The sequence below is a fragment of the Podarcis muralis genome, chromosome 10 (assembly GCF_964188315.1).
Source record: "Podarcis muralis chromosome 10, rPodMur119.hap1.1, whole genome shotgun sequence".
In the NCBI taxonomy this organism is placed as follows: domain Eukaryota; kingdom Metazoa; phylum Chordata; class Lepidosauria; order Squamata; family Lacertidae; genus Podarcis; species Podarcis muralis.
This window is the reverse complement of record NC_135664.1, coordinates 64,231,775-64,254,171: the sequence shown is the minus strand read 5'-3', so window position 1 is coordinate 64,254,171 and position 22,397 is coordinate 64,231,775. Positions and strand designations below refer to the sequence as shown.

The following is a 22,397-nucleotide window of genomic DNA, read 5'->3' as shown; positions in this document are numbered from 1 at the left end:
CTGGCTCGATACTGTGTCTACACTGATTGGTAGTGGCTCTTCTGGATTTCAACAAGGAGTCTCTCCCAGCCCTACTCTGGAGATGCCAGGGGTTTAACTTTGGAGCTTCTGCATTCAGGGCAGTTCCTCTGCCACTGAGCCCTTCACAATGCTAGGCATGAGAACTCGGGAGGGGTGGGGGAACGAGCAAGGGCCCCAAAAGATGCTCAACGGCACACTATTAAATGAAACAGAATCAAGGAAACAGAAGCCATGCTGATCAAAGTCTACCACCTCTCTCCGCTGCAGACGACGCCTACGCTGAAAGCATCCCACCAAAACGCATTGATATGAAAACAAATTAGGCACAGACCCCTTGTCCTGCTGTGGCCGTATGAAAGAGAGGAAACAAAATAAAATAAATAAATAAGGGGGGGTGAACCTGCAACTGAGTCAAAGGAGCTTTAAAGAAACAAAAAAATCAAAGAACTTGGACACCCCACAGAGAAGAGATACCTCTTCAAAACCCACCTGGATTTCTTCTGACATTCGCTCTTTCTCTCTCTCTGATGCCTACATAGACTTATGGACCAATGCACATATGCCCTGCAGAACATACATAGTTGAAGGCATTTGTGGGTCTTGGATGAAACAAGTCCGCTTTTTATTCCTTCCCTACCCACTCTAGTTAAAGCCGACTATGTCAGCCTGATCCTAGGCTCCTTTGCTCAGAAGTTAACTCCTGCTGAGTTCCGTGGGTCTCGGTGGGGTGTTAGGGAACGGGTGGTACTTCTGGTGGGGGGGGGCACCCCACCTGTGGCTCCTAGAAGCCATCGGCATGTGACAGGCGCCCTACCCCAGGAAATGGCTTTCACTGGCCAGGTGAGGATAAGCTGATGGGTCTCAAACTCTCAGTGAGCCAGGGACATTCCCTGCAAGTAAAGACAGATGCCAGGGGACTGCCATCAGAACAGGGGAGGGGGGCAGGTGAATACAGAGAGCCTTTGGTGCTGCTGAGGAGCAGCCCCTCGTCCAGCGGTCAGGAAAGCCACACCTCCAGTGGACCAGAGGCATAATGGGGTAGCCAAGCAAGGGCTCGAAGATGCTACTGAGAGCACAAGCGTCTCACCTAGCCCGCCTGGCCAGGAGGCACACCTGCCATTTCCGTCACCCAGCTTGCGCAGAGGGGTGAAACGTAAGGAGGGGAGGCGGGGATTTGGGGTGTCTAAGTTCTTATGTTGGGGAAAAAACTGGAACGGGCCACTCCCAGAATCTGCAAGTGACTAATACGGGCATTAACTTTGGGGTTCTGCACTGTAAATAGTTTGCACCAATAAAACCTGTAAAAGACAGGTCGGAGTCCTGCCTGGTTACTCATGAACAACCACCACCAGAACCTGACAACAGGCTTCTGCAGACTGAGTGGACGAGACCAATTGTGGGTCCAATGGTCAAGAAGGCCAGATGGGGCCCCTCAACCTGCAGAGGTAGCCCATCTAGTGAAAGGAAAACCTCCACTGCCTTGCAGCTATTTGTGAGAGAAAGGCTTCGGGAGTAAACCCCGAGGAAGAATCTGTACCTGCTGCCTTGTGGGACATCTTCAGAAGAAAAGGCTCAGGAGTGAACCCTTAAAATTCTGCAGACGTTTCATTATCTACTTCCAATTTCATGTTAGGCAAAATGTCGCTGTCAACTCTGTTCCGCTTAAATGAGATTGCCTGCTCTCGCATATCAGTTCCGTGGTTTGGTAGCACCTCTTTCTCAGCACTGTTAAATGTTTACCCACCTAGTCCTTACTGTTAACAAGTGGAAACATGGACACTTGAGGAAGCATTAAGAATTCCTTTGCCCATAACCCCCTGATCCCATAGTGTCTCTCTGTAGAACTCAATTCCTGGTAAATCGGTGTTAGCCAATGTAGCACTACTCTAGATCAGTGTTTCCCAACCACTGTTCCGCGGCACACTAGTGTGCCGCGAGATGTTGCCTGGTGTGCCGCGGGAAAAATTAAAAAATTGAAAGATTTTTTTTTTTTTAAAGTCAAATTTTCGATTGGGGCGCCGTCACTAGATGACCCCTGGGGTTCCCTCCCTCCCTCCCGCTCTGCACCTCCCTCCTCCTCCTCCTCCTCCGGGGAGGCCCTTCCTGGCTCTCGGCCAAGGCTTGGCGGCTGCCACTCACTCACTCGCTCGCCCACCCGTCCCTCCATCCCTGCACCCGGCCTCTCCCCCTCCGTCCCCGGCGCGGGGGCTGCCGGGATCCGTAGTCCCCTCGCCCTTGGGCTCCGCGCCCGTGCGGGGTGTGCGAACTACGTTTCCCAGCGTGGCCTGGCGGGCCGGGCGTTTTGTTTGAAGCGCTCTTCTCCCGGCCATGGAATGAGCGCAGCGGCGGCAGCCGGGCAGGCAGGGGCTCTTCCGCGCAGACCCCGCGCAGCCTGCCTGCGCCCCCCGGAGATCGGGCGGCAGGATGGAGCCCGGGGATCCCCGCGGAGGCAGAGCGGCGGAGGCGGAGGCTGCCCCCCAGGTAGGGCTGCGTCGGGGGGGGGTTATTTTTGCAATGCTGCATCCGCGCCGGAGGGGACGCATCGGACCGTGGGGAGACCCCTTGGCGGGCATGCAAGGCAATGCATGCGTGCAGGCGTTGCATGGAGTGCAGTGCAATGCAATGGCAACGCGGCGCCCTGCATGCATGCATGCAACTTCCACCGGCGCTCCGGACTTGGCAGGTGAGGGGGGTCCCCAGTGGGCGGCAGAGAGAGCTGGGAGGGCGAAGGGGAGCCGGGGGGGAGCAGCGCTGCTCCCCGAGCCGAGCCCGGGAGGAAACTTCGGCGTCGTTGCGCCGGGTGTTGGAAGCGGAGGCTGGCGGGGGCCCCTCACCTGCAAAACCTGGTCGCCTCTCATATATTTCGTGCATTGCATTCATCGCCCGCTTTCTCCTCCAAGGAGCTCCCGGGGGCGCGCGTGGTTCTCCCCATGTTATCCTCGCAACAGCAGCCCTGCGAGGTGGGTCAGGCGAGTGGCCCAAGGGAGCACCCAGGGATTGTCCTGGCCAGGTGGGGTGATTTGAACCCTGCTCTCTGCCCGGTCTTCATCCTCATTTAGCCCCCACACATGCATGACTGTGCATGACTGAGGTTTTCCCCCCTCGTCTTGGCTATGGTGTGAGTCTGTGCTGTTAATTAATGGGGTTCTGCCTTCGGAGAAGATGAGCCAGCCCTCAAGGAGGTGATTATGTAATTTGCTAGCAATTCATGTCCCTCCCGGCGTGACGCTGCGCGCTGACGTCACGGGGCTGTAATGGTGGTGTGCCTCGAGATTTTTTTCATGAAACAAGTGTGCCTTTGCCCAAAAAAGGTTGGGAAACACTGCTCTAGATCTTGTGGACTCCAGCTCCCATCTGCTCCAACCAATTTGGTCAATGGTCAGGGATGAGGAGAGTTGTTGTCTACAACATCTGGAGGGCATAGATTTCCCCTGTAAAAAATGAATAAGGAATCTGTTATTCTAGGTTTCTAGAATAACCTATAAGAGCTCACACTGAAAATCCATTTTGGCTGTGCCACCCAAAGTTCTGATGTACAGATGAAGTCCCATATACCATTTGGTACTGGGGAATGCCACACCTCTACATTGCAATGGCAAGTTCCATTCAATTACACATCTGTTTTTCATTGTTTCATGCCAGTTCATTTCCACATCAGGGTGTTGTTGTTGTTAATAAGCAGAGAAGTGCATGAAGAAAATTGCACCCGTATATGCTATTAAACATTAAATTTGACCGTATTTTGCATATTTCTTGACCTTTCAAACATATTTGTGGGTGTATTTTCTTGAAGCATGGACATTTTGGGCATTTTAAACACTTCTGTTTGTGTTTTCTGAGGTGAGAACTGCGCCACAAAACTCAGAGAAGTGTGATAGCTGACAGATTGTCTGCAATGCATTTTGTACTTTAGTTTAGGCGATGTGGAAAGTTTGGTTTGCTATGAAATGCGAAATGAACAAAATCCTCGAGCGTCCCTAGCTGCAGCAGAGAATTTCTGAACACTGAAAAGAACAGCCAAGTGAGCAGACCGCACCACCAAATACATATTTTATATCAGCAATCAAGAGCCCTTTCTCTTTCTTCTCTCTCAGGAGCTTCCCAGTTCCTTTCTTTGAGTATGAGCATGTTTGAACTCGCGACATTGAGAAGAAAGAAAAGCATGTTTAAAAAGGAGTGGAGTGACATATTGAGTCATCACATCACTCTTCTGTGTTTCAGAGGGCCTAGGTGCATGGTGCTCAGACCCAACAGACAGCATTCAACCCATGCTCTACTTCAAGCTCAATGTTGTCAGCATGGATGGAGTACTTATCATGCCTCTGCAAGCGCCTGATGCTATCTGGTTGCGGTCCTGTTCTGAAAGCCAATCAGTGTGCATCAACAGTGGTCAAATGACCACATTTCCACATCCAGTGCCATAGAGGAAGCTTAACCAACATGGTCTGAGTGCTTTTCAACCATCACATCAGCACTCTGCTGCGTTGTGTGGGGCATCCCAGAAAGACTTGCGTAACATGCCTCTCCTGATACTGCAGAATACATAAGACAGTGCTTCTTTGTCTAAAAATTATAAACAAAGCCCCCCCCCCCCAAAAGAGCAACCGTCTATAAAAACCACAACAACATATGCCTACGGTTCATCTATGATTTTCAGGACTCGAGAAAATCTTGACTTAAGAACACTTCCAAATGCATTTCCATCACTCAAGACGGAAGGCATTCACCTCCCAGAAACTTTAAAGAAGCGAAATATGGAAAGAAGGAGGAAGACGCAAGAGACCTCAAGGAGGAGAGACCTTTAATCCTCCTCCTGGCTTGGCCAAAGGGCTCCCTGGACCACTCCAAGATGGCTGAATTGTGTCAGAAGCTAGCTGACAGCTATTTTTTGATGATTTTATGGCTGACATCTTCAGACCGCCTTTTATTTTAATGATAACCCCAATGCAAACATTAAGGTTGTCATTGTCTTACTGGCAATGTCCTAAGGGGGCCTGATGTCTTTTGAGAGACAGAGAGAGAGGGGAAGAGAACCCATAAAACTCTCCAACGCTTGATATACAGTGCCACTTAAGGGCAGTTTTATGCCAGATGGAGTAACCTAGGTTTTCACCTTTCAGCGATTCAAGGCTTTGTGATTTCAGGATTGCCACCTTTTAACTTTATGGAAGGCTTGTTTAATAGTAATTTCTTCTGCTCAGGAAAGTCTGGGCATGCTTGTTCTGCAAGGAAGCCAAAAGTTCCTGCCACCTTCACCAAACTACACTTTCTCAAGATTCTTTGACAGAGGGAACCATGACAGTTAATACTGGGTAAAGCCAAAATTAGTGGATGTCCCATGGTTCTGGCATTATAAGAAAAGGAGAAATCCATATCTCTCTCCTCTATCTCCCCATCATGCAAAATATTATACACTTCTGTCTTGACCCTCCTTGTCTTTTCATTCTAGATGAAAAACCACAACCATTGCAACCTTTTCTCATACAGTTGTGGTTCCACTTCTTTTGTCATTTTGGTCATCCAAAATGGGGTTTGACAGCAGTCAGTGGGATTTGTAAGACAAGGAGAGGACTGATAAAAAACTGGGAGAGAGTGATTATGCACAAGCTTAAGTACAATGAACAAGCAATTTCTTTTTTTTAAAAAAAAATCCATGGCTCTGTGGTTTCCATTTATCTCTTATGTGGAAGCTCCAAGCTGTTTATCATAATTCAATCAAATATAGCTGGCAATTGGCTCTATAGCCAATATTTGATTATCTGGGTATATAACTTACAGACCAGAAACTTCTCGCTCATTTAGGAGTTGTTTGGTTGTTTTACTTAACTGTTGCTCAATATTAGAGTGAACCAAGTACCCCTGATATTCTAAAGTTTGTAATCTTCGTAAGTCTTCGTTTCCCCTGAATTTGTCATTTTGCATCATTCTGTTGGCTCCTCCTTTTCACTGTCTGCATTTTGAATTTTATTTCAAAATAGGATTGCATTTAAACTGTAAAAAGAAAACAAATTGGCCACAGGTTCATGATTAATGGATAAAAGGTGACGTTTACTAGAACGTTTAAAAAAACATAATTTCTGCACACTGCTTTCCTACATCCGGCATAATGTGCTTACGACGGCACTTTCCTCCATCCATCCATCCCACTTTTGACATGTGTCCCCCCCCCCTCTGTAAAATATTTGTAAGTAGCGTGGGGTAGGAAGGGGAGGGGAAGAATCTTCAAAGATACTTTAGGGAGCCTTTTGTGCCAGTTTTCCCATGGATATGTCATGTTGAGTCTCATCTGTCACTACCACTCCAGTGGTGTCATATTTGCACAAAATCACGTAATGCAACAGGACTGACAGATGCGTGATGCGGCTTGTCGTTTTGCTGCATGTCAGCTGGAAGGCTGCGCGAACCTATTTGTTATCTATCTGTTCCCCCCTCGCCTCTATCCAGAACTCTGCTGCCAAAACCGTTTGCCTGACTTACTGTCCCTGCAGTGCCCTTCCTTCCTATTCCCTGTGCTGACTTCCCATCTCCTTTGGTATGCAGAAGAAGCTCTTTCTTCCTTACCTTTCATGGATTCATAGAATTGTAGAGTTGGAAGGGACCCTTAGGGTCATCCAGTCCAACCCCTGCAAGGCAATGGCCTTGCCTTCTCATCTTTCTCTTTGCACATGCACTTACTTACTTACTTACTTACTTCTTACTCAACTGATCGATAGGCCACTTAATATAAAAAGAAGCTGGAAGTGGTTTACAAAAGGAGGAATTACAAGTCTTTAAGCAGATTGTTCCATCTGTCCTTAACTCCCCAAGTGCACTGTTCCAGAGGTAAAATGTAAATGCATATAAACACAGATATTAGTGGAAATGATGTACATAAATGCATTACATCTGTGGCAAATGCTTTGCAAAAAATGGGTATATTACGCAAAATGGCACACATACACACACGTGTGTGTATCGGAACAAATCTGCACTAAAATGCTGGTGATTTTCAGGATTTTTTAAAATAAAAACCCCCACAAAGTTATGGAAATGAACTTAAGAGTGAAATAATGAGAAACTGAAATCAGCAGGTTCATCTGTCCCTAACAGTTGCGCAATAATTTTTCAACACTCTCCCTCTCTTTGCTTCCAATAAAGTAAGCTGGGAAAAAGCTGGCTGTCAGGTCAATTTTAAATTTGGTAGGTTTTGGAGGACCATCAAAAGGCAACATGTTCTGAATTATTTAAATGTATAGCCCCAGAACACTTTAGGTCATCTCCAGCTAGTGATTAGGTAGATGCCAAGGAGTTTGAGAGGAAGTGAAATTTCACATCAATCTGAAATTAGGAGAGATTTCGGAATCTGAATTCAACGTTTGAAATTTTTAGACAGGTTCAAGTTCCACTTTCGGATTCAGCTTTGATGAATGCTTTAAAGTTCCTTAAATCCCAATGCTCGACTGATTAATTTTAAGCTAAATATCTGCATGTGAAATTCAAGAGTTTTACAACTGGTATTATCCCCTTGCCCCACAAAACACTTGCTGCATCGAACTACATTCACACTTGACCTATGTTTCGGAAATGCTGGAGAAAATTACAAAACTAGAAACTCTTACATTTGTATCCTTGCATGCAAAGTTGAAGTGGGGGAAATTGCACTGGGGGCTTTCTTTTTCTTTATACCCCAGACTCATTTCTGCTCTGCAAAGAGTTAAGATTGCTGGGAAAGAACAAACAACAAACTGCCCATCCATTTTGTTTCAGATTTCATTTGGCCCCTACAGTTACAATTTTATGACCCAGTTAGGAATTTCTGGCCAGCTGGATGCAACAACACTATTTGCTATCCTAATGGCTATAAACATTGAGAGGGTTTGGCTTGTTGTCCAATATATAAGCTATAAAATGATATTCTTCCTCTGTTTGCTTTATGCACAAAATTGTGCTTCAATGCCCAATATTTCTCTCTCTCTCTCTCTCTCTCTCTCTCTCTCTCTCTCTCTCTCTCTCTCACTGAAGACTGTACCTCAAACTAAACTCTGGCTTCCAGTAACAGGGAAGCATGTAGAAACATAGAATCTGGATTGGAACAGGGGGCTTTACATGCCACAGGGGCAGCAACCTCGTGCCCATAGGTTGCTTGTAGCCCTTCAGAGCTCTTTATCTGGCCCTTGGGATCCTTCCCAGACCGCACCCTTGTCTGGCCTTGCTCCATGTCCTCCTTGAATGCTTTTGCCAGAATGGGATTTGCACTTGAATTGTGATGACGCCTCTTCCTTGACTGACTGGAAGATGGTGAGATGTGTGTGCATGACTTGGGTCACTTCCCATGCCTCTGGAGACATGATCTGCACCTCTTTTGGACCCCACCATTTGCCCTGGACCCCACAGAGCCCTGATACTCCCATACAAAAAAGGATTCCCCAAAGCCATCACTTCAGAATCTTTGAAGTACTATTTTGCTAACAAGATCCTCTCTGTGCAATGATCATTGGGAGTGGGGATAGCTTAGTCATTAGAGCATGAGACTCTTAATCTCAGGGTCGTGGGTCTGAACCCCTCACTGGGCAAAAGATTCCTGCATTGCAGGGGATTGGACGAGATGACTTTCGGGGTCCCTTCCAACTCTACAATTCTATAATTCTAAGCATTCTCCACTACGAAGCTCTTCTGTCTGTTTGTCTGTCTCCTGTTCACAGCTTCCAAAGCATGCAATCCTTTCCGGGCTGTTTCTGCTCAAGTCAAAAGGCTGATGCATTTACCACCCACAGCTCTGTCTGGTGAACAGATAAATTGAGATAACGAGGGATTAAACCACCCCACCCTCTTTGCTTAAAGATCCAATCCAATGTTTGAGAGGGTTTTGCACCCAAAGGAGAGAAAAACTTCACATGCCCTGGTGGTTTGCATTGTTTACAGCTTGCCTAAACCACCATTTATTCTCCTTCTTGCAATTCCCGGGTGCTACTGCTGAGCACACAGTAGCGTTGCTACCCAGGAGTAACGGAAAAGAACAGCAGCAGCAAAAATTGATCTGAACAATCTGTGTGCTGTAGACATTTGATGGGGATGCAACTGTGACTTGCGCAAAAGTCTGGGGTCGTAATGAGGTTAAAAGGAAAGCCGACGGGAATTGGTGGCTCTTGCTACATTTCACAATGAACTGGCCCTGGATTTTTCAATGGCTTCAGACAATGCTCAGTGCCTTGTTGAGCAGCAAGAGATGTTTAGTGAACATCCTAAGGAGCTGTGGAAACTCACAGGAGACCAGAGCCATATTGAGAGAAGGAGCCATAAAAGGCTTGACTTTGATGTACAACAGGTAGATAAATGCCACCTGCATTTATGTAAGGTTAAAATATACAGAAGGATAATTTCACACAATACTGGAAAACAAGAAAGCAGCCTTGTTCCTGTACTCTGTGCAACTAAACATGGCCCCAAGTTTATTGATGTCAATGGGAGGTAGTGCACGCAGCTATTTAAAAAAAACCAACCAACACTCCCCCATCCTACGGATACATCTATCACTGCTTCAAAGTAAACAATTTAGACTGTGAACACAAGGCCTGCATTTTCTGCCTCGTTATCAGTGTGTGTGGTTTTTCAGGCACAATTCACAATGTTGTTTAGGATTGGGGTGAGTGTGCTTGAAGAACTGCTTTATCTCGTAGGAAATAAGAGTGATATTGAAGACCTGCTTTTGAAGGCCCTCTGTCGGGAGCCCCTGCTGCCTGATATTAGACAGGTGGTGATGGAGAAAGAGGCCCGGAGGGCCTTTGCAGTGGTAGCAAGCTATTGATGGAACCCTGTCCCCAGAAACGTTTGTGCTGAAGCTGAATGGAGATGCCCACCACTAATGCTGTGAGTCCATAGGCCTTGAAGGTCTAGATATCCACACTCACTCTGGTATACTGTGATTCAAGAAGACTATCTGCTATGCAGTAATACATGAAAGGGCCTTCTTGATACTGGTGCCCAGATTATGGAATGCTGTCCTCTGTGTGGTTCAACTGACCCTGACCCTGATGGGTTTTACAATAAAAAAAGTCCCTTCTGGTTAAACTGGTTTTTGGTGGAGATGGGCATGGGCCCCTGCATGGGTGAGCCTACATAATTTGCTCTTTCTGAAACAATAAGTGAACTGAAACACACTTGTCTTTTGAAATTTGCATTTCCCTGAATTTTGCAACGTGGTTTCTCAGCGACATAGTATGAACAAATTTGCATATACTGGGTGTCAGGGGTTCAGAGACAGAGGCACAGGTGAGGGAGGAGACGGAGAGTGAGGGGGAAGAATCCCAGGACAGCGAGGAAGAGGATGACAATGACTTGAGGGATTCCATGAGTCTTTCAAGTGAATCGGAGGATTCCCAGAAGGGGGCGCCTGTGGTCAGGCCAAGGGGAGTCACAGGGGGGACTCGTCAGGAGCAGGGGACCAGCAGGGGAACCCAAAGTGGGAGCTGGGAGTCGGGACCAGCTTCTACGCCAGAGCGCAGTGAAGGGGGTGGAGATTCCAGAGTGACAGGAGAAGCAGGTCCGAAAGCAGAGAGGGAGGGGAGATCGGAGCAAGACATCCTCCCGGAAAGGGAGGGGAGTAGTGCAGGGAGTAGTGTAACTGTCAAGAGGAAGGTTAGAGGCTGCGAACGTGCGCCAAGTTCAAATGTGGAGGCGCGCGGAAGTACAGGGAGCCCGGAGGAGGAGCCAGGTCCCAAAGCACGCAGGAGGGGGGAAGAGCTGTCTGGGGATTCCGCGTCAGGGGAATCCAGGAGGGGCGAAACCCCAGGGGGCAGGAAGACCCTGCGGAAAAGGAAAGAAAGGAAGAGGTGGAGCAGCACAGCCCTCTTAAACTGGTGCAGAGGAGGGACTGACTCAGAGGGGACTTCAGTGGTCTAAGCGTAACAGACGTGGGGCTGCGCGCCTCGGCTGTGGAGCGTACAATACACTGCAATAAACATCTTTGTATATAAACTGGACTTGGCGTTGGTCTCTTGTGAGCTGGGACCTGAGGCAGCCCTGACACTGGGCGAAAAAGCATATACTAATGAAAAATATCAAATGGAAATGCATTATAGTGTGGGGAATTTGTTTTGCAAAAAGAAAAAAGAAAAAAAGGCACAGATACATACAAAAATGTGCACATCAGGAGAAATTCGCACTAAGACACTGGCTAATTTTCACGAGGACTTTTATAAAAAGAATTCCAAAGAGATGTGGAAATGTGGCATCTGTACTTAAGATTGAAAAAAGGTGAGAAACTAAGAAGAACCAGACTTGTCTGGTCTAACCCGTCCCTAATTGCACCCCACGGTGCGATTAATGAAGATCAAGCTAGAGATTTCTTAAATAAAATAAAAATGAGGGCAAGTGGAGTTGAATGCTGAGGTTCATATCTGCAGGGAAATAAGTAGTGGAAGCACAGAAGGTGCCAAGCAATTCTGCTCAGTCCAACATCAAACAACTGGTGAGGACCACTGATAAACAGTTTGCCAAGATGGCTGCCAAGGTCTTAAGAGGTTCCAGTGATGTGCTCAAGTCTTACGTAGATTTAAAGGATGATCCTTGGCAGCTCCCCACCAATCATTCTCAGCACTTTTAGGGCCAACAGTTGCTCCATCTGCTGCTGAGGCTGACTTTGAACAATCCTTGCCGAAAAGCAGTGGAGCGATAACTCTTGAAGTTATCCTCTACGGAATAAAAACACCTCTCTCTCTCTCCTCCAAGAACCCAACCCTTGTCGTAGCTTCAGGTGAAGCTACTACGTTCTCCAAGAAAACTTGAACAATTCCTGCCTCTCCCCACACATTGTGCCAGGACAAATAAGGGCCTGCAGATGGGTTTTCAGCAAAACAACAGCTTCTTGAAGGTCATTTGAAGGGGGAGGGGAAGGGAAGGAACCTTGAACAGTTCCTGGGTGGAAAAATTTGGCTTACTGCGATTTTAATGAAATTTCCTCCGTCACAAAGGAACACAAAGATTCTACAACAAATTTACGACAGGGCGAAGAAAGAACTTTAAGATTCCAGATTGGTTTTTGCAGGAGAACAGCTGAAACAGGTCAGTGACCTGAAGTGCACTGTAATTCTGTAAAATCCTATATCAATCACATTACATTTCACACACGTTATTATCTTCCGTGGGTTTGCAGAGAAGGGAATCCCTTTGCACATCTACATTCAAAGTGTGTGTGTGTGTGTGTGTGTGTGTGTGAGAGAGAGAGAGAGAGAGAGAGAGAGATTTGTTATGTTAAAATGGTAAGATCCATTTTAATTTGTTTTTATTGTATTGCATTTTTCATACTATCGAGCAACACAATTTATTGTCATAGCTGTCAACTTTCCCCTTTTCTTGTGAGGAATCCTATTCGGACTAAGGGAATTTCCCTTTAAAAAAAGGGAAACGTTGACAGCTATGTTTATTGTATCAAAATCCCCATGTCTCCTCTAGGACCCCATTTAGGGTGACCAAAATGACCAAAGAGTTGAAGGAACTTTCATACTAGGGAAGGTTAAATCAATTGGAGGGACATGATAGAAGTATATAGGATTATGCACGATATAGAGAAGGTTTATAGGGAGTAGCTTTTCTCCCACTTTCAGGGGTTATCCAATGATGCTGAACATTGGGAGATTCAGGAAGCACTTCTTGACATTGCATGTAGTCAAACTGTGCAATTTGCTACTATGGAACATGGTAACGGCCACCAACTTGGATGACTTTAGAAGGGGATTAGACAAATTCATGGAGGGTGAGGACCTCACCATGCCTATTTTACTTCCAGTTTCAGTGGCACCATGACTCTGAACACCAGTTGCTGAACAACACGAGCAGAAGCATGGAATTCAACATGTGTCCTATTGGTGGACTTCCCATAGACATCTGGTTGGTCACTGCAGGGATGGGATGCTGGAATAGTGATGAACCTCTGGTCCAATCCAGCAGGGTCCATCTTACTCTCCTTCCTCAGAGGTTTTTAAGCAGAAGCTGGAGAGTCACCTGTCAGCTGAGATTCCTGCGTTGCAGTGGACTAGATCAGTGTTCCCCAACCTTGGGCCTCCAGCTGTTTTTGGACTACAATTCCCATCATCCTTGACCACTGGTCTTGCTAGAGAGGGATGATGGGAGTTGTAGTCCAAAAACAGCTGGAGACCCAAGGTTGGGGAACACTGGACTAGATGACACTCGGGACCCCTTCCAACTCCACAATTCTATAATTCTGGCCTCATCACTGTCAAGCCATAAGTGGCTATGCTCAAATCCAGCTCTTCCAGCTCATGGTCCTGAGGTCACTGACACATTAGTTTTCTATCTGCAGGGAATTCTTCCACATGGAAGAGGAGTCAACCACACGACCCCCCCCCCAGTCTGAGGGGGTACAGCCAAAACGCAGATTTCCCACCTCGGTGGGAACTAGAGCTGAGTGGCTGGTAATAATAATAATAATAATAATAATAATAATAATAATAATAATAATAATAATAAATTTATATCTCAACCTCCACAGCCAAAGCCGGGCTCAGAGCGGCTAAAAACAGTAAAGGTAACACAGTTTACATAAAATCAAAATCCATTAATTGAAATACATTCTAAAATCAGTTCGTTCTAAAATCAATTCTGAATCAAATTAATGGCAACCATTGGGCTAGAGTTCTATGAGGATTACTGAAGGAGAGAGGGGGTCAGACTGTGCCTTGGCCAAAGGCCTGGTGGAAGAGCTCTGTCTTGCAGGCCCTGCGGAAAGATGTCAAGTCCCGCATGGCCCTAGTCTCTTGTGACAGAGCATTCCACCAGATTGGGGCCACAGCCGAAAAAGCCCTGGCTCTGGTTGAGGCCAGTCTAACCTCCCTGTGGCCTGGGACCTCCAATATGTTTTTATTTGAAGACTGTAAGGTCCTCCGTTGGACATACCAGGAGAGGCGGACCAGTAGGTACGAGGGTAATATTTTCCTGGTAAGGATAACTCCCTCCTTCACGTATTTACCCACACCACTTCATATACACGTACTGACAACCATTCCAGTGAATTGATTTGACTGGCCTTCCATCTGCAGGCAGGAGGAACGGTTGCATGCAAAAATGTCCCATGTTCAATCTCTCTCTGGCATCTCCAGGTAGGACTGTGAGAGACCCCTTCCTGAGAATCCTGGACAACTACTGCTGCTGGTGGTCACTACTGAGCTAAATGGACCCCCAAAGGCCTGGATTGGTAGAAGGGAGCTTCTTTTGCCCCTGCCCCCTCTCCCCTGCTCCCATCACCTCTTTCTTCTGGGCGTCTGATAACTGCCACCAGAAAACACTCCTTTCAGATCACTTTGTATTATAAATAATTGTGCTGCCATGTTTCAGTTCCGAGCTCAGAACTGCACTCACCCAAACTCCACAGGCAGATCAGGTGACCTTTCTCCAATTCAACTAACTCTCTCTCCTCTCTCTCCCTCTCTCTTTCCCCCCTTTCCATCTCTCTGTGTTGTGGAGGACAGACAAAGTGATATGTCTGTCATACGCCATTACCATTAGAACAGAATCTTGTTCTTTTATTACAACTGAACTCTGCCGGATTTCTCAGCAGGAATGCTAAGTGAAATCAATGTCTTGGATTTCCAGCTTGAGCTTGGAGGTCACAGCCACTCTATCATGTCGCAGCATTATCCTTTCCTTTTGCCCCCCCTCCTCTCTCTCTCTGAGCCTCCAACTGGCACACAGCAGATTGAAAACAGCATGCTTCAGAAGGATCATGCTGCACAATTTTACAGCCTTTTGGAGGGCCCCTTCTCATATATATATATATATATATTCCTCTGGGGACCATTCCCCCCCCCCCTTTCAATTTGCGGATAAATTCTGTTTGTGTCCTTTGAAAGAACTGCAAGCCAAAGGCACAGAAACACCTAGAAAAAGTATTTTATTTTATTTTTTTTAAAAAAAGAAAATTGGGAAGGAAAGAATAGCACAACAGAATTCTGGTAGCTGCCACTAGATTTTCTTTTCTTTTTAACAGGCATCCTTCTGAGTCACTGCAGTGGTGGCTGATGCCATTTGAGATGGGGGGGGGGGCAAAGGCAGAGAGGACAACAGCAGGCGAAGCCGTATCCAAGTACGGACAGAGTCAACTTATTCTGGTTTTGCTCCCTGTCCTCCGCCCTGCAGAGTTCTACAAGGGCAACACGGAGGCAGCAGAAGGAGATGGTACTCAGTGCTGGTTGTAAGTAAGAAGGGGAGGGTGGGCTATGGCTGAGGTTGGCAGCGCACAGCCCCATGCTCCCTAATAAACCCCAAGAGACCCACCTCCACTGAGGGCAGACGCCGTGCAACCTAACACAGCCTTTGCCAACTCTGTGCCCTTTCAAGGTTTTGTCAGAGAACTGCCATCAGCTCAGAGGCGAGAGATGGAAAGGCAGTTGTGCTATAGGGAGACTCCGAAAATCTTGCGAAGCAGTTTCTCTTCCAGTGGAGAAGAGGTGCAGGGACCAGGGGATGCTAGGGAGAGCCTCAACACTGAGCCTGAGCAAACTGGAGAGGAGGGAAGTACGCCCCTGCCAGCACCCATGCTGCGCAGTAGGCTTCGGCACAGGGAGGGAAGGAAAAGGCTGGGGGTGACGTGACTTTTATGCTGGGGGAGGTTGCCGGGGATGTTGCTTTTGTTTCAAACAGTGCAAGTTTTGGATGGGATGGATTGTTTCAGGAGGTGGCAGAGGGATGTTTCTGGATTTGTTTGGCAGGGCAGGAAGCCTCGAGTAAAATTTAAGATATTGACGGATGCCAAAGAAGGAGGTGGACCTGCCCTGCCAGACCCCTAAACTTTGTTGTGAACCATCTGCTTTTTGCTGGATGAGAGAATGGCTGTCTCTTGAAAGCACTGAAGTGTTGGATAATGGCAGATGAAGTTGGTGGACTAGATGGAATTGGCGGAAAAGGCTGGCAAGATCCGAGACCAGGGAGAAGAGTCGGTGGAAGAAGACTGGGAAAAGTTTAAAGATTATTTATAGAAATATTGTAAAATTAATGAATGTTAGAAGAATGTTGGAATGAAGTTATATAACTTCAGTAGAAATGTTATAAGGATTTAAGTATAAATAGATTAATAGAGTATTAAAGGAAAATAAGGTTAAAATGTGTTAAGATAATTATAGGATAGAAAATAGGGGAAGATGGAAAGGAATTGCTGAGATAATTAATAGAAGTGGAATACAAAAAGGGAGGTGTGAGGAGGCCATGGAAATATGTGAAAGAAAGATAAGATATTGGAAGTTTTTTTCTTTTTTCTCTTTTGATGTGTTTTTAAATTGTTTTTGTTTTGTTTTGTTAATTTTTATGTAGTGTTTTTGTATTGTAATGTATTGTTTTTTCTTTGTTTTTTTGTGTGTGAGTGTTTAAATTGCTGCAAAAGGAATAAATATTATTATTAAAAAAACAAAAAAACAAAAACCGACCACTCCCAGAATCTGCTAGCGATTGAGCCAGACCTGAACTTACGACGCTCTTCACTGTAATTGGTTTGCACCAAGAAGAAAGCCTGGAAAAGACAGGTCGGAGTCTTGCCTGTTTACTCTCGAGCAACCACACCAGCATCTGACAGATTTGGAGTACAACTTCCATCAGACCAAGTCAGGATAGCTGATGATACACAGCTCGACTTTGCCATGACATCTGAATCAGGAGAAGCTGTGAAAGCTCTGTATCAGTGTCGGAATGGTGAACAGGATGGAGGCAAATAAATCCTGGGTAGAAAGAGCCTCCTTGAGTGGGTGGTTCCCGGGTTTGGGAAATTGGCAAGTTACCTGTTCGGGATGGAGTTGCACTCCCTCTGAAGCTGCAAGTGCGTAGCTTGGAGGTACTCCTACATACATCTATGTCACTAGAGGCCCAAGTGTCCTCTGTGGATAGGAGTGCCTTTTAGCAGCTTCACCTGGTTCGCTAGCTACGGTCGTTCTTGCACAGGGATAGTCTGACCACTGCACGCTACACGTTGGTAACCTCAAAGCTGGATTGCTGTAACGCACTCTATGGCTGCTGGTGGGGGCACCTAGTTGAGAACAGCTGACACCATTGTTAGAACAGCTGTTTTGGCTGCCCATTTACTACTAAGCCAGGTTCAAAGTTATTGTATTAGGCCCAGTGTACCTCAGGGGTCATCTGAACTCTTATATTCCAGCTCAATCACTGAGATCAACTGCAGGAACATCACTGGTCATTCCCCGGGTTGGCAAGGTTCGCTGGACAGCAACGGGGAACTGATCGTTTAGTGCCATTGGCCCAATCTTGTGAAATAGTCTGCCAACAGAGATTCAGCAGGCACCTTCTGTGCCAACTTTTAAATTCCTGCTCAAAACTTTTCTATTCCACCAGGGCTACGTAGGCAATTGCTAACACATCTTCCCACAATGGCTGCTTTGAACTTTTTATATATGGCTTTTATTGGGTGTTTTATGTATTGTTGCTGCAAACTGCTCTGATATGTTTCTTTTTGTGATAGAGCGGTAATAATAATAATAATAATAATAATAGTAATAATAATAATTTATTTATACCCCGCCCATCTGGCTGAGTTTCCCCAGCCACTCTGGGCGGCTCCCAAACAAATGTTAAAAACAGTACAGCATTAAATATTAAAAACTTCCCTGAACAGGGCTGCCTTCAGGTGTCTTTTGAAGATAGGATAGCTGCTTATTTCCTTCACATCTGAAGGGAGGGTGTTCCACAGGGCGGGCGCCACTATCGAGAAGGCCCTCTGTCTGGTTCCCTGTAACCTCACTTCTCGCAATGAGGGAACCACCAGAAGGCCCTCAGAGCTGGATCTCAGGCTGAATGATGGGGGTGGAGACGCTCCTTCAGGTATACAGGACCGAGGCCGTTTAGAGCTTTAAAGGTCAGCACCAACACTTTGAGTATAGAACTATTTTATATATAAATAAGTAAATTCAATGGTAGTATTTATTTCCCTGGCTATCTTTAATCTGGGCCTTTTTACTACTCAGTTAAAGGCACTGAGACACTACTGTCAGTTCAAGGAATCCACTGTGACGTGATTAAAGAAATGTGGTCAGCAGACTGGAGGACAGTGAGCAAAGGGAAGATCATATCTTTCATCAAACATTTTCTCATCACCGAACCAAGAGTGTTTCATGCTTCACCCCTAAGCACGTTTGGCTTGAAAGCCAGTCTCAGTACTTTGAATGGAGTGTACTCTTGAGCACAGGTACAGCAAAAGGCAAGAAGGCAATGGTTCCTTCCTAAAACGAGAGGTGCTGAGGCTTGGACTGGCGCTGACATTCATTCTGATTTGTTTGCAGGGCGGATAGACGACATTGCATTAAAGCAAGCGCTATTCCACATTTTCCAGTGCATTCCCATCATTTCCCTCTTCACAAAAATTCCAGTATTTGGAGACAGTGGTCCAGTTGTGCAAGATCTCCCAATCAACTGTGGTGATTGCTCAAACCAAATTTGCTGGTCTGCGGCTGAATTCCACCCCAAAACAGCAACAGTCTGGAAGCGCCCAAAGATACAGTTGCATCTCTGACAATTTCTGAAAGCTGCAGAGATATGTGTAAGAAAGCATGCTCGCCCACTCCCCAATCTGAAATTCTAACAGGTGGCATTTGATAAGGTGTACAATGCCCATGAAATCGTTTCCCCATCCTTAAGCAATGCACTGCTGAAAGAAAACCCGCTACCCTTCTGAACTGCAGCTGAATCTGTTAGATGCACCATAATTTTGATATTATCAATTGCATGCTTCAGTCAGAGGCCCCAGATGTTTTCAAACAGCTTGTGGATAGGTGGAAGGGACTCGCTATGTTTAGCCTGGAGAAGAGACAATGGGTGGGGGAGTGGGGATATGATAGCACTCTTCAAATACCTCAGTGGCTGTCACAAAAAAGACAATGAAGACCTCTTCTCTGCAACTCCAGAAGGCAGGACTAATTGAATCGGCTGAAGTTACAGGAGGACAGATTTTATTGGGATATTAGGAGAAGCTTCTTGGTGGTGATATTAGGGCTGGATACACAGCACCTTTTTAACACGCATCCCCACCCCTGCCTACCAAAGGGGTAAGAACAGTTTGACAATGAAATCTATTGCTCAGACGAGCTCCTCCATTGTTGGAGGTCTTCAAACGCTTACAGCACTATTTCCATGCAATCTCCATGCAGTCAGTAATTTCCTCCCAACACCAATAGGATTAGGTGCGAGGGTGGCGCTGGGGTCTAAACCATTGAGCTTCTTGGGCTTGCCGATCCAAAGGTTGGCGATTCGAATCCCCGCAGTGGAGTGAGCTTCTGTTGCTCTTTCCCAGCTCCTGCCAACCTAGCAGCTCGAAAGCATGTCAGTGCAAGTAGATAAATAGGTACTGCTGTGGCAGGAAGGTAAACGGTGTTTCCGTGCATTCTGGTTTCTGTCACGGTGTTCCGTTGCACCAGAAGCGGTTTAGTCATGCTGGCCACATGAACCGGAAAGCTTTCTGTGGACAAACACCAGCTCCTTTGGCCTGAAAGCGAAATGAGCGCCACACCCCATAGTTACCTTTGACTGGACTTAACCGTCCAGGGGTCCTTTACCTTTTTAAAACACATAATAGTTGCTGTTATACCAATAAGCACCACAGAAATATCCCATGCTCAGACTGCTCACAATAACCTGTTTTAATTTCAGAAAGGTCTAAGTCAGGGGTCAGCAACTTTTTTCAGCCGTGGGCCAGTCCACCGTCTCTCAGACCATGTGGTGGGCTGGACTATATTTTGAATTTTTTTTAAAAAATGAATTCCTATGCCCCACAGAGATGCATTTTAAATAAAAGGACACATTATACTCATGTAAAAACATGTTGATTCCTGGACCGTTCATAGGCCGGATTGAGAAGGTGATTAGGCTGCATCCGGCCCCTGGGCCTTAGGTTGCCTACCCCTGGTTTAAGCTACAATTGCATATACATCATGCTGAAAGAGAATCACAGAAAGAGACACAAAGTATGCAAGAAAAGCCAGGCAGATAAATCTGCGCAATAGTACCTTGCTTTTGGGTGGAGGGCTGGTTGTGCTCTTGTCGGTATGGATGCTGGTAGGCGATACTGCTGCACCAATGTTGCTTTGGGGGATGCCGGGTATTTTCCCACCTGGGGATACTTGCATCGCCGCAAGCTGGGCAGCATACAACTGCTACGGAAAGAGGAAAAGCGGGGAGTCAGAAAGTGGGGGGGGGAGAAGAACACATTTCTCTACGTGAAGCCCCCCTGGACCAACAATAACCACTCGAAAGATGTACAGTGGTGCCTCACAAGACGAAATTAATTCGTTCCGCGAGTTTTGTCGTCTTGCGTTTTTTTTCGTCTTGCGAAGCACGGTGTCGGAAAAGTTTTGGAAAAGCTTCAAAAATCACCAAAGTCTTTAAAAACCTCAAAAAAGGCTACCACACCGCGTGCTATGAGTTGCTCCTCGAAGTCAAGTCGCAACTGTATTAACGGTTTTAAGAAAAAGGAAACAAACTTGCAAGACGTTTCCATCTTGTGAAGCAAGCCCATAGGGAAAATCGTCTTGTGAAGCAACTCAAAAAACAAAAAACCCTTTCGTCTAGCGAGTTTTCCGTCTTGCGAGGCATTCGTCTTGCGAGGTACCACTGTACTTTCATAGAGAGACCCGTGTCAAAGAAGACAAATGCATCCTTCCAAACATCCCCAATGTGGTGACTTACAGCTGTTTCGGGTAGCTGTGCTGCTGTGGTTGATGGGAGTTGTGGGCTGAAACATGTGGAGGGCAACAAGTTGTGGGGAAGTGTGCACCATTCAAAAGCAAATAAGGGCATGATCTCACAGTTAATTCACAAGTTGGTTTTCGTTTGCAACAAAGTAAGCCCACAACTTATTCACATTTAACTTGTGCACATTCAGCTTACATGCATGGCATTATTATTATTATTATTATTATTATTATTATTATTATTATTATTATTAAATAAGGGAGTGGAAAGGAGGTGGAACTCTGAGAAAAATGACTTTGGCAATTTCACCTGTCATTGAACCCAATATGTCACTGTATTTTATTTCCTGATGCTTAGAGGATATCTTGTTTAGTTGTTTACCATGTTTTGCAATGTGGAATTTCCCTTGTTTCTCATGGCTGATTTTTGTGTGTATAATGCTTATATTGATGCCAAAGAGGACACTCTTTCTGTTGTTGTATTTTATAGAATGGAGAAATTTCCTGGGCTTTTTTTGTTATTTATTCAACCTACGTTGCAAACCACTTAAAATTATCTCTTGTGGAAATCGGAAATCGCCCCAAGACAGTGAATTAGTAAGTGAAGAATACATCAGTCTATCTATCTATCTATCTATCATCTATCTATCTATCTATCTATCTATCTATCTATCTATCTATCATCTATCTATCTATCTATCACATGGCTTCCCTCCAAGAACCTTAGGAATAGGGATTGGTGATATCTGGTTAGCTTAGCATCGTGATATACTGAGTCATTGGCTGGCTTCACAGTTTCCCCCACATTCTGATTTTTGCAAAACTAATGCACGCGCGCATGTGCACGCGTGCACACACACACACACACCATGATTCAAAGTATATTGCCAGGTCAAGAATTATGAAACCAGTTTCATGATATGGACTTGAAACCGGTTGGTTTTGGACGGTATCTTGCACAGCCCTAACACATGTCATGGTTCACGATATATTGCCAGGTCAAGAACTATGAAACTGATATCACAATATGGATTTCAAACTGGTCTTGGATGATTTATCGCCCAGCCCTACTTAAGGAACCTTGTTTACGTCTCACAAAGCCACAACTCTTAACAAACTACAGTTCCCAGGATTCTTGTTGGGGGGGGGGGCGACCCATGTGCTTTAAAAATATGTTTTAAATGTATGGATGTGACCACAGTAGAAAATGCACATGCTAAGCCACTGCCGCCTGCAGTACAAGTAGGTCAAAACGATAAGGGGTTGGGGGGAGTACAAAAGCTAGCAAAGAAAGTACAGAGAAATGGGCTATGTTTCAGCAATATTCGTTGGTTCATTGTTTCAAGGACAAGGAGGGGAACAAATTATGCACCTCTTCTGAAGATGCTTTCTATTGTTGATGCAAAGTGTAACCAAGTCGGATATGATCACAAACAGAGCAAGGACAAACATGAGACAACACCGTGACCAGTGCTATGATCAGCCATTGTTGTTATTGGGTGTTTTTCTTTTATCATTGACTGTTTACATTAGCGGAGCCATGAAGGTTGGAGGTCACCAGGCTGCAGAATGCTAAACAAAGCAAGTGAGCTTTGAAGACGAGTTTGGAGTAGCGCTTCAAGGTGATCAGGTAGGCTTGCAGATTCCACAGCAGCTTTCAAAGATGTGAGGAAATACGGCACGACTTCGTTCGTCTGCTTC

The 22,397-nt window shown here is 45.8% G+C and overlaps 1 protein-coding gene across 10 annotated transcripts in view; it reads right to left on the bottom strand.

The window, feature by feature from the left end:
- The window catches only part of SOX5 (SRY-box transcription factor 5), a 771,121-nt gene that overhangs the window by 63,630 nt on the left and 685,094 nt on the right, over window positions 1–22,397 (bottom strand). For all 10 annotated transcript variants that reach the window (XM_028746002.2, XM_077935293.1, XM_028746004.2 and 7 more), the window contains one exon: window positions 20,013–20,159. In XM_028746002.2, the coding sequence (XP_028601835.2) occupies window positions 20,013–20,159 (147 nt within the window). The remainder of the gene's footprint in view (window positions 1–20,012; window positions 20,160–22,397) is intronic.